Source organism: Urocitellus parryii, chromosome 5, assembly GCF_045843805.1.
Source record: "Urocitellus parryii isolate mUroPar1 chromosome 5, mUroPar1.hap1, whole genome shotgun sequence".
Lineage (NCBI taxonomy): Eukaryota > Metazoa > Chordata > Mammalia > Rodentia > Sciuridae > Urocitellus > Urocitellus parryii.
In genome coordinates this window covers 178,154,171-178,166,962 of record NC_135535.1, presented here as the reverse complement: position 1 = coordinate 178,166,962, position 12,792 = coordinate 178,154,171, and the positions used below count along the sequence as shown (strand labels likewise).

Here is a 12,792-nt window from a genome sequence, read left to right as displayed (position 1 = left end):
TATCAGTGAATTCTTTAAAGTGTGAGCAATTTTACTGTTTGATGTGAGAAATTTGGGAGTGTGGTAAAAACAGTGAAGCTCTGTAGTATAAGCATTAATGTCTTCATGATGCTGTTGATCTCCTGTGAATTTTAAGTCTTAGAACTAAACAGATGTAATGATCCCTTGAGTTCATGAAGAAACTAAGTGAAGCTGGGTGGGTGGTGTGTGCCTATAGTCTCAGTTACTCAGGAGGATGAGGCAGAAGCATCACTTGAGCCTAGGAATTTGAGGTCAGCCTGGGCAACATAGCCAGACCAGTCTCAAGAAAAGCCCTATTTGAAATAAAGAAACTTATGTTTGTTTTCCTCACATGCTTTCATTCAGGGTTGATGTGAATGATCTACCTTAAGACAGAATGAGATTTACTTTGTATATGAATACTAAGCAGTGAGCTGGCAACTGACACTCTAAATTTGTTGCATCTTAAAAATGGAGGCTGTTAGGTTATTTTGCTTTCTTTTTAATCATTACATTCTGGATACCAGGGTTTTTTGTTGTTGTTGTTTGTTTGTTTGGTTGGGTTTTGTTTCTTTAATTGAGGCAGAAAGAGATGAGGTTATTGAGGCCAAAACAAAGTGAAATTAGAAAAACATAAAATGCAGAATCCAAAGGAATAAAAAGCTGAATGATCCAAAAAGCCCTTGGAGAATGTTCATGTGAGTTTTTAATTATCAAGAGAGTTCTATGATGAAATAAGTCCATTGTGGCATTTGGGGCAAGTTGATTGCCTTCTTGGGGCCTCTGCTTAGTTATCTACAAAATAAGGAGGCCTAAAAGTTTAAAAGCTCAAGTGTTACTTATGTCTTCAGAGTTCTTGCCTTATCTTCTTTTTCTTTATATATATATATATATATATATATATATATATATATTTTTTTTTAAATTGTAGTTTTATTTTATTAAAATAAAATAGGTGAGCACTTTACCGCTAAGCTACAACCTAGCCCGCCCTTGCCTTATCTTAAGGCACCATTCCACCTGTCTTTGGGGGACATTGACTGGGAAAAGACAGCTACCCTACTAACTATGCTTCATCAAGTAGCTTCAGTGGAGCCAGTTTCAGAGTGGTGTGATGACAGTGTACCTGGGTAAAACGTGCTGCCCTCCATCACTGTCGATAATCCATCGTGTCACTGGAGGACAAGCCACCCACAGGTTTCTCCTCCTTGTTTTGGACATTTTCTGAGACTGTGAGCTGAGGAGGTGATAGGAGTCCTCGGGGCTGCTTAGTTGACTTGGTGAGCTTCTTAAGTTCACTTGCAAAAGAGATGCCCTTTCTTTTGTCTTCTCTGGATGCCTGTGGTGGGGGGGGGGGAAGAATTTGCTTAGATGTTAGGTTAAACCCGGGGTCCTCAGTCATGGCAGTAGGTCAGAGTTCTTTTCACTTCCATCTCTAGTAAGTAGAGGTTGGAAGAAGGGCTGAGGAACTCACCTCTCAGGCCTTCTTTGCCACACAGGGAGTACATTTTTTCCTACACAGTGTAAACAAAGCCCAACAATTTTTTCCCACCTAAACTCTGACTCAGGAAGTTTGAGATTTTACTAGTTCCCAAATCTGGTTACTACGTGATTATGAATATCAAATGATTTATGAAGAGGGCAAATTAAATTTAAACTTTACCTGTACCTGCTCCTTTAGCTTAAGGATGAATTTCCCTGCACCTTTCCACTTGCTTTGGGCTTGAAACACACACTCCTGATCCAAAAGGACTCGCTGTGAAGACTTTGGGGTAGAAGACTTCTTGTTGGGCATGTCTTTGACCACCTCTTCCAAAAGCACATAGTCCCCTGGGTTGGGGTTGCTAAGGATGCTGTAGGAATATTTGGCTTTGCATAATGTCTGAAAGAAAAGTTAATATCAACTGAATGAAGTATCTCCAACATCTGCATTCATCCTAAATGAAACTGTAAGGTAGAAAAGTGGCATAGACTTTGAGAGACAGAGGGAATCTTCCAGATCATGTTGACCAGTGCCTTTTTGTGCAGCTGTGTAGTTGTATAACATACTTTCTCAGGTTACTTCATTTAGCTTCCTAATGGTCTATAATTTAGATGAGGAAGCTTAGACTTATAAAAGTTAAGCAGATTCCAGAGAAAACATAGCTAGTCAGCCACAGAATAAAGACTGGAACCGAATTTTCCAAATAGGCCAAAGCTCATAGATAGGAAGGTTATTCAGCCAGTGAGGAACAGAATCCTGCCTCCCAGGAACCCTCATCCCACAAGGCTGCCTCTTTTAAGCAGTGTTGGATGTTGAAGGGATTTTAGAAGTCACAAAGTCAGCCTTTATTTTGTACAAGAATATCTTTCATTTATGCATTTATTCATTCTGAGGACCTACTCTGTCCCAGATATTCTACTTGGAGGAGGCAAAGATGAGCAAAAGAACCACAATCTGGAATACAAAGTCATAATTAAGGTGACTAGCATTAACCCAAATGGTCACACAAAGGAATAGCAACTTACAGTAGTATTTACCACCTGCCAGGCATTGTGCTAACAGCAACCAGTGAGGAAAGTACTATTTATGCTATCTCCATGCTATCTATGCAGTGTCTTACCACACAGGGTGTGCTGGAGCTAAGTGGAGAAAAGGGCTAGTGAAGGCAGACAAGGTAGTATTTACACTACCTTATTAACAGGAATAAATAGGGTTTTTTTTTTTTTTCTTTTCACCCCAAAGAACTATTTTACCAGCACCCAGTAGCTGAGGCACAGATCTGAGATCTTCCTCAGGACCTCAGAGTTAGTAAAGTTGTACAGCTTGGTTTGGAGCTAGAGCAACTGATCAAGGTCTGTGCTCTTAATGAATGCAAACTATCCCTTCTCAGGTGCTTAATGAATGCAAACTATGAGGAGGCCATAGTTGGGAAGGAAACAGTTCTCTGAAACCATGCAGACAAAGAAGCTTGAGATAGAGGAAGGGAGAGGGTCAGAGAGGTGGTCATTAGATATTGGCTCAGACATTTCTGGGACAATGAAATGACCATTCCGCAGAGCTTCCTTCTAAATCCACTATTGTCAATGCTTCACAGTCCCAGGCTCACTGTGCACACTAGCTGAATATCTGTTGAAGGAATGCACTAATATTTCCTAGCCTTCAGAGGCACACTCTTCCTTTTCGGGTCCCCATTGTTGAAGAATTTCATTCTAGAACAATGAAACAGACATCTAATTTGTCCCTATAACTTATACTGACAAAAGGAATGAGGTGAGGAAGGGAGTAAGTTATTTTTCTTGCAGTGCTTGGGATGGAACCCAGGGCTTTATGCATGGCAAGCATTCTACCAACAAGCTACACCCCCCTCCCCCAAAGAGCAGTTTTTACCTGCTGAATGACATCCTGTGCAGTGCTGACACGGGGTGCTTTGATTACTGTTCGAGGTTGCTCTGGAGAAACATCATGCACTTGGACAAAGAAACTCTCCTCCTCTGAGCTCAAGATCACCTCTTTGTCATCTTGAATAATGTTTTTCTCTTCTATGGTCTAGGTTAGAAAATGAAAACAGTAATTGGTAAGGTGATGCAGAATAAAAAAAAATTAGCAAGACTTTGAGCTGTATCTTGGTAATGCAGAAACAAGTTCTTAGATTTATGTTTCATACATTAGTTAATATTTCATGAACTATTCTAAAAAGATATACCTGTCTTTTGAGAGGAAGAAAGTATTGTATTTCTGCTAATTGACACACTGAGAAGGTCTGGCCTAGAATAAGCCAGTTCATCTGCTCCTATTAGATATGGATTTTGAGAGTCCAAATCAACTGTAGATAAATTTGTAAAAAGAAAATTCACCATTTTTTCAATTACCAAAAGCCAAATAAGAACACAGTAAATTACATTTAGAGAAACCCACCATTTCCATACAGACTTTGAGCATTTAGGAAATCATTAGACTTCTGAAATGTGAGACATGAAATTGACATTCTGACAAGCTGGGTGAACAAAACCTACAGTGAAAAGGCTGACATGATACAATGGCTGAAGGTAAACCACACTGAAATGAATATCAGCAAAATTATTTTTTAATTTAATTTTTTTTAATATCAATAATTATGAAAATGGGTTATTGCATTAGCTTTAGATAAACTGGCTTTTGGTGAATTTTGTATATGTAAATTTATATAAATATATATACATATATATACACACACATATCTCTCTATATATAGTATAAGGAAATATACATCTTATTTAAAAAATTTGAAAATATAGAAGTAATTCAATAAAAAAGCAAACTTTTCTTATTCTCATACTTTTTTTCTTTTCCCCACCTCATTCTACACACACATACACACACACACACAACAAATAAAGAACATCTCACTGTTGTTAGGTTTTATATCCTTCTAAACATTTGTTATGGATACACAGATATATTTTGCATACGTGAATACATGCATACAACAAAACTGGCATTACGCGATTTAGCTATAATGTGATTATAAGATGGTTCCTGTCTTTTGTCATCCCCCAGTCTCAAATGAGAGCAGCTTTAATTATCTTCTGCAAGAGAGGAGGGAAGACAGGGAAGGCTAGTAAAGAATAGCCAACCCCGTCTCAGGGATGAGGACTTGACAGGACAATCCTCCTATTCCCAGCACTATCTCCAGTCCAGGCTATGAAATGGTGCTAATTAAGCAGAAGGATCCAAGAATTACTGCCACCATCCTGGAAGTTCCAACCCAGCAACATGACTCAGAATTGTCCCCACTGATATTAAAGTAAGGATGGAAAAATGCCACCAGGTGGTGCCAAACTGTAACCAAGACCCGAAAGACTGGTCCTGGAGCTTGCCAGAGAGCTGCACCCACCTGCCCTAATCAATCATTTCATTACCTGTGCAATCATAGCCCTACAATTTACACAACTGAATTTTTTGAACCAATTCATGGTATACTGGTGTGGGTGGTTAGGGGACAAGAGTTATTATCCATTTTATTATATAAAATGAGATTTGTTCCCACTCTAAAACTTGAGTCCTCACTTAAAAGACTGTACTCATCATTTCATGTCCATTCCAAGAGATCTTCCTGCATAATATGATGTGGCTGCCATTGCACTGATCATGTTTAGTCAGAGAGTGAGGATGGGGTGATTCACATAGCAGAATTTATAATCTCAGTGTCCCAAAAATCAGGAAGCAAGAAATAAGAAAAAAAGTTCTAAAATGCTGCATAAAATGTCCCCAAAACAATGCATCACTTTAAAAAATATATTTAAAATTTTTTTTAGTTATAGAAGGACACAATATCTTTATTTTGTTTACTTATTTTTATGTGGTGTTGAGGATCAAACCCAGTGCCTTATATGTGCAAGGCAAGTGCTCTGCCACTGAGCCACAACCCCAGCCCCCACTAAGCCACAATCCCAGCCCAATGCATCACTTTTAAGAGGACTCCTTAGAGCCCCATTCAGAGTTTGTTCATATTTAGGGAGTTTTCAGTCCCATAAGTCACAAATTATGAACAGAAATAATAACAGTAGCTCTCATCATAACCCCTTTTCACTTATTTTTTAATTTTAATTTTTTTAACAAGAAAACTTATTTTTTAAGTTGAACAACTTATTTAATTATTTATTTTATGTGGTACAGAGGTATGAACCCAGTGACTCACAGATGCAAGGCAAACGCTCTACCACTGAGCCACAACCTCAGCCTCTTCACTTATTTTTGTATATATTGTCTATATTTTGACAGTGAGTTTTGTTGTAAGCAACAGTGTTGTTTTGTTAAATGACGTAGTTTCTATTATAGATTTTATAAATTAAGGCAGTGAGGTTTACAAAAGTTAGGTGACCTATTCAGGATAGCCTAATTTGCAGCAGAGCCCAGGCTTGTCTGATTTCAAATCCAGCAGTAGTCAGAGGGGGTCACATTGACTATAGGAAGATGTGGCTGAGGGCTCTACAGCCAAGGAAACAAAAAAAAGTACACAAGGCAAGCTGGAGAGGTCAGAGGTCACAGACAGCAATTTAGGGACTTTTAATTGATATAGGCAAACTACTTATATATCTTAAAATTTCCAAATGATAAAATAAATGGAAATACTTATAACCCAAATCTATCAATCGTAAGTGCCTGTTTGCCTTCAATGATTGCTAAAGTCACTTTTCAATCAGAGTCTTTTTTTTTTTTTTTTAAGTGCTGGGGATTGAACCCAATGCCTCATAATGCTGATCATATGCTCTACCACTGAACTACACCCCAGCCTCAGTAAATTTTGCTATCATTATGCACTAGTTAAACCTGAATACACTAAATGCAATTTGTTATCTTTTGGGATAGATTTTAGTCATTTCAAAAACCTCCCCACAAAGATATATCAAGGAGAACTCGGTGTAATTCTACTTATGAGATAAAAGCTTATTAGCTTTTCTTTCTAATTTATCCCCCTTTTCCTTCAAAATGCTTCTCTTCTACCAGCATTTATTAGCATCTACTTCTGAGATCTCTACTGCCTGTTGTCATATACATTTAAATTGCCTTCAGGGCATCTCCAGACTGCTCAGTCCTAACCATAGAATGATGTCCTCTTAGACAGCAGCCTGTCTATCTTGCCTCCTGCTCATGCCTCCCACTGCCTCCCACCATGCTGGGTGTGGATAATCCACAGGACTGATGCAATTCTAGTGTTGGGAGCACAGGATGGCAGAAGGAACAGCCTGCCTAAGACTTGAGCTCTTTCTACTTCTGATCCTGTCATGCTTGTAACCTCTCTGATTCTATTTCCCTGTGTGTAAAACGGTTTTCATTACATCATGAGCTCGTTAAAAATAGTGGGTTTTTGAGACTTTTCAGTGTTATAAATGATCATACAATAAATGGTTTGAAAATTTTACTTATTCACTGGCATTGTCACTTAAAGAATGCATTTTAACAAGGCAAGACAATTAGAAATAGGAAATGGGGGGGGGAAATTAGAAATTAAAGGGCTCAAAAGTCCAGTTAAGCTCTCTGATATCTTCTCCTGAAGTGATTATCATTAGAACTGTTTCTAATGATTGTTCTCTGTCTTAGCAATTCCAATGCCTGACAGGGAGAGGAGGCTGGAGAGATAATTACATTTCTTTGCTTAAACCAAGTATCCTTTTATGGTCTGAGATACAGTTAGGGAAGGAAGGTGGTGGCTCTGGGTCTCAGAACAGATCCTAGAGTTCTAGGAAAGATTCAGGTCACATTCACAGTAATCAGGGATTGAAAAAATGACACACAAAGGATAAAATTTACTATCATCTCCACTGTGCCCAGTAGACATGGACCACTATGTTCTATTACGAGCCAAAAGGATCAGGCCAGGTGCTCAGAATGGGACCTGGCACATATTATATGATTAATAAATATTGAATTGACTCAATTGCTTTGTTATTCGAATATCATAAAGACTGTCTATGCTAGAACAATAACCTTATATACTATTTCAAAAATGGCAGTAAGGTAGTGACATGTTAATCAGTTTATTCAAGAAAAAATTGGTTTGCGGGCACAGTGGTGTACGCCTATAATCCCAGCACCTAGAAGGCTGAGGCAGAAGTATTGCAAGTTTGAGGCCAGCCTCAGCAACTTAGTGAGACCCTGTCTCAAAATTAAAAATTTTTAAAAAGGGCTGGGAATGTAGCTCAGTGATAAAGCACCCCTGGGTTCAATCCCCAGTACCAAAAAAGAAAAGAAAAAGAAGTGTTCTATTAACACAGTCAAATGGGAGTCAACCTATTTGGAGTCACAGGGCAGAAGTTGCTTTCTTTCCTTTGTGGAGATGATCATGGAAATATTAGCACGGGTAATATAAATTTTTACTAATTCTGACCAATGCTGAGAGATTACTCTTACTTTATGTGAAATTATGGAGTATTTTCAAATCGTGCTGTTTTACATACCAGTACAGAAACTTTTATAGGTTGAGTGGCCCTATCTGAAATGCTTGAGACTGAAATGTTTCCGATTTTGGAATATTTGCACAGACTTCACAGGTTATATGTAATACATTGTCCATTATAGCATGAGATCATTCAAATACCTTTCAATGTTGTAAATTATTTTGCAATATATGGTTTGAACAATTTAAGGAATGCTCAACCTGTTTTGGCTAAAACTTTATATTTAGCAGGCACTAACAAGAAAGCAATCAACATTAAAATGTAGAATTCCTACAGACCCTGCATTACAGAACAGAGGAGTCCCCCTTATCTGAGGTTTTACATTCTGCAGTTTCAGAACCATAGCCTGAAAATATTAAATGGAACATTCCAAAAATAAATAGTTCTTAAGTTCTAAACTGTGTGCAATCCTAGGCTGGCCTCAAACTTGGGATCCTCCTACCTCAGCCTCCCAGGTAACTGGGATTACAGGTGTATACCTCAGTGCCCAACTACAACAATGTCTTTTCATATACAAATAAAATACTGGACTCACAGCTGATAACATGCACAGGGATCCTTTAAGTTCTTGCTTTATAAAAGATGTTTTTTTAGACTGAATTTCTGCAAGTTAGAGATAACTTTCTTTTTTTTTTAACACGTATTTTTTAGTTTTAGGTGGACACAATATCTTTTATTTTTATTTTTATGTTGTGCTAAGGATCGAATCCAGTGCTCATGCATGCTAGGCAACCACTCTACCACTGAGTCACAACCCTAGTCCAAGATATGTATGGAAAAATAAAATCATCTCACCATATTTACTTAAGAAGAACAATATACACCAAGTTGCAATGAAAGAAGCTCAGGATTTGAGGGAGGTGGTGAGTGGTGAGAAGGCTAACCACTGAGCTGTAACTGTGTTGGCTGTTCCCAGAATACACTTACTTCCTGCTGGGTTTTTAAGACAATCCTGCCCACGTAGCCTTCTTCTGGAAACCAGCTGCTTAAAATCTGCATGATCTCTTCCTCTGGACCAATGGCTCTCTGGAACGGTTGTTTCCTGCATTCATTCTTTTCTTTAGATATAAAATACTTTTCTTCCATCAGAAAATAATCTGTGATGATAGGTTTGGTGTCTTGTTCAGTTGTCAGAATCTAAAGAAAAAAACAATGGCAAAATTGGGCTCACTTCTAAGGAGTGTAGCACAAGCTTAAATTCAAAACAAATCTTCACGATGTTCAGATAGGTTTGATGTGAAATTTATAAGCAAAACCTCCTCTGGAGTGTTGCATAATTCTTTCTGGAAGATCTAAGAATTCTTGTATGTCCAGAAAGGATTGTTTATGTCCATTCTGGGCAATGGTACAATTTCTCCACAATCCCCAGACAGCATAGCTATTTTCCCACTGCTGGAATGAGAGTTCCTACTAAATTAAAAACTTTAGGTTTTTCACTCCATGAATTTAGCCCTTTGTAATCTCGTAAACAGAACAGAGGGCAAAGAACCTCATCCAGCTTTTACTAAAATAATCTCGTCTTCTCACATTGGAAATACTCAATCATCTTCTCATGGAAGGTTCCACAAGGCTAAATTCTCATCTGATCTAAGTTGCTGGGAATTCTCCTTTCGGTAAACTCCTGACAGAGTGCCTTAAAAACCCAGCAGGAAGTATTTTCTTTGTTGGCTACTGACCCTGTGCAGTTTACATGGCGTGATTGTGACAAGGATCTGGAGCCAGTCAAACCTGGACCTTCCTGTCTCTGAAGTGTTGGGCAAGATACTTAATCCCTCGGAAATTCAGTTCTCCCATCTAAAAACTAAGAACAGCCATTAGCAACATTCTCTTAATTTCAGTTTGTTTTATGATTGAGGCATAAAGTGTAACATTATGAGAACATTATGAGAATAAAGTGTAAAGTATGAAAACTCAATAAATACTAGCCATCACTGTAGATACCTTTACTGATGTGTTCTTTCTCACTCGTTAGCAGATTACTAACAAAAGGTGGATCTCCAAGGGAGTAAATGTTAGCCATGATGAAGAAACCCCCCTGTGTCACCTCCCTGTAAAAGTGGCTGGGTGATGAGAGAAAGCTGCTGCCACCTGGCCTGGATTAAGCAAATCCCCTTCTCCCCAGGCCTGTGTCAACCATGCAGTGACCAGAGTCAACATTTTCTCACTTGGAAAGAAAGCAGAAGGTAATATACTGAGGTTGGTGGAGCAGAAGATTCTCAGAAGATTCTGATCCCTCCACCTCGGCCCTCGGTCTAAAACAGACACCGTATTATTGATTCTGTGGGGGCCAAGTCAATCAGGTTGCCTGAAGCTCAGAACTACCAGTTCAGGGATAATTCAGCGTATGAAGACGCCATGAGAGGGTCACTGTCTGCCTTCTTCTGTTCTGAGGACTTCTTTGCAGATATGACAATAAGGGTGACAATAAGTGGCTGCTTTTCGTGGATGGCCTATTAGAAGTTGTCTTTATCTTACAAAACCTTGGCAGTGCTTTATGATTGTGAACGCTGAAGTTCATGGATTGATTGGTTAAAAAAAAACAAAAACAAAAACAAAAACACAACACCCACGCATACACACATTTGACAGAAACTTCTTTTTGATGATCTGTAAAGTATGATACCTAATGGTTTTCTATGATCCACCTAATTATAAAATGTTGGCTAAATTGTTGGCGGATCTATACCTTCAAAGGACAGAGACACTTATTAATACTTGGTATGGTTGTTCAGTTGGTTTTTAATTTCCCCACACATTATCTGATTCCAGCTACATTTCATCATATGCCCTAATTTCAGAGGGAGTTCCAGGGTCACTCCCTTGGTCCTTGCTCCAGTTGGCCTATCCTCAAGGAGGAGGAGGAGTTCTGAAGTGGGTTAAGAATAAAAGAATCTACAAGGATAATCAGCCACTGTGTCAAGCAGGGGTAGAGCTTCTAGTGTGCAGAGAAAGAGAGTTACACATGGGCTCTGCTTTGCCCTGTGGAGAGCTGCCCTTTCTCTTCTGGATGCTGCTCTTTGTTCCTGGTCTCTCCCTCTTAGAAGTCCTGCCATAGACAGTGATTTTGCGTGCAGAAGGCCTCAAGATTGCTAAAGGGATCTAGAGCAGAAGTGTCCTGGCGTGAAGGGGCTTAGGCCTGCTTGCTCAGGGTTTGGGGTAAGAGGCTCATGTTCTCTTGTTCAGGCTTTCCTTGCTTCTTTACATCACCAGATGGGTAGGACTTCAAAGGTCAAGATCAAGTGCCAGGGGGAAATAGGGAGGGAGGGCTCCACATGCAAAGGAGAGCCTTAGGCTTCAAGTGCTGGAGATGTGTCCTTGGCCCATGTGGTCTACCCGGATGCTCTGGGAATCTGATTCAACTTCTAGGATGGCAAACAGACTTCATTTAGCTCCTGTGTAAATTCTGAATGATTAGTAAGTGCTGCATTATGAAGGAAGATGAGGCCTGTGTCTAGACTTAGAGGGAAAAATTTTATATGGTTGGAAGGCCATTTGTTCTGATTTTTAAGTTTTACGTGGTTGAAGAATTGTTAAAAATTTCTCTGTGGTTAAGGTAGCTTGTCTAGTAGTACCAAGATTCCTCAGGCCATTCTTATTTTTATATTTTTTTATTTGTTCTTATTAGTTATACATGATAGTAGAATGTATTTTGACATATTAAACGTATATGGAGTATAACCTCTCATTCTTCTGGTCGTACATTATGTAGATTTACATTGGTCATGTAGTCATGTAGACTTATATTGGTCATGCACATAAAAACATAAAGTCTGATTCATTCTACTATCTTTCCTATTCTCATTCCTTCTCCCTTCCCTTCATTCCCCTTGGCTTAATCCAAAGTACTTCTATTCTTCCCTACCTACCCCCCTCCCCCACTTATTGTAGTTAGTATCTGCATATCAGAGAAAACATTTGGCCTTTGGTTTTTGGGGGGATTGGCTTATTTCCCTCCTTGGCATATACCCAAAGGACTGAAAATCAGCATACTATAGTGACATGGTCATCTTAATGTTTATAGCAGCTCAATTCACAATAGCTAATCTATGGAACGAACCTAGGTGCCCTTCACAGATGAATGGATAAAGAAAATGTGGTACATATACACAAGGGAATGTTACTGAGCCATAAAGAAGAATGAAATCATGGCATTTGCCTGCTAACGGATGGAACTGGAGATTATCTTCAGGTCATTCTTAGAGCTGATCTCATTCACAAATATTTAAAAAGTGTATAATCAGCACAGACATTTGTGCATTGATGTCCACATGTGTATGCTTACACACATACTCACACACACACATACATCTATATACATTAGATTTGTATTCTCCTAACCATAGGTCCAGTAGACTTGCCTGTTGGAGAAGCTGCTTGGCTTTGGTGCCTCCATTTATAGTAAAGACAGCAAAGGGCTCTGGACCTGGGACCCCATGCACTGTGACTCTGTGAGTCTGTGAACATTTTCTCTCTTCTGTATTAAACATCTGTGAAGGAAGATCACATGATTTTCATTCACTCTAATTACTATATTTCTAGTTCTATTCCATACAGGGGTGATGTACTTAGAAGTATTTAGAGGGATATATAAATGCAAAAGACAAGAATTTATAACCATTTATAACCTGATATGAATGAGGTAGGAGAGACAATGTACATCTTTTTTAATAGATTAGGGAGATTACTTAACAGCACACCACCAAAGAATTGACTTATTTTCAATCAATGTCTCTTTCTATTATAACTAGGGACTTATGTTATCTGAAATAAATGTTAGTCCTTATTTATGAACTGAAATTCAACATTATCTATTGCATTCCATCCCTCTTGGGGGACTGGGTTAGAATTTTGAATAGTAAGATGATAAATAAA

The 12,792-nt window shown here is 38.7% G+C and overlaps 1 protein-coding gene across 5 annotated transcripts in view; it reads right to left on the bottom strand.

Moving 5' to 3' along the window:
• The window catches only part of Plce1 (phospholipase C epsilon 1), a 288,120-nt gene that overhangs the window by 8,022 nt on the left and 267,306 nt on the right, over window positions 1-12,792 (bottom strand). For 4 of the 5 annotated variants that reach the window (XM_026397323.2, XM_026397325.2, XM_026397327.2 and 1 more), the window contains 5 exons: window positions 12,279-12,407; window positions 8,848-9,057; window positions 3,371-3,529; window positions 1,664-1,882; window positions 1,127-1,339 (listed from right to left, as the gene is read on the bottom strand). In XM_026397323.2, the coding sequence (XP_026253108.2) occupies window positions 1,151-1,339; window positions 1,664-1,882; window positions 3,371-3,529; window positions 8,848-9,057; window positions 12,279-12,407 (906 nt within the window). In that variant the 3' untranslated portion in view covers window positions 1,127-1,150. The remainder of the gene's footprint in view (window positions 1-1,126; window positions 1,340-1,663; window positions 1,883-3,370; window positions 3,530-8,847; window positions 9,058-12,278; window positions 12,408-12,792) is intronic. The other variant, XM_026397326.2, reaches the window with a different exon arrangement.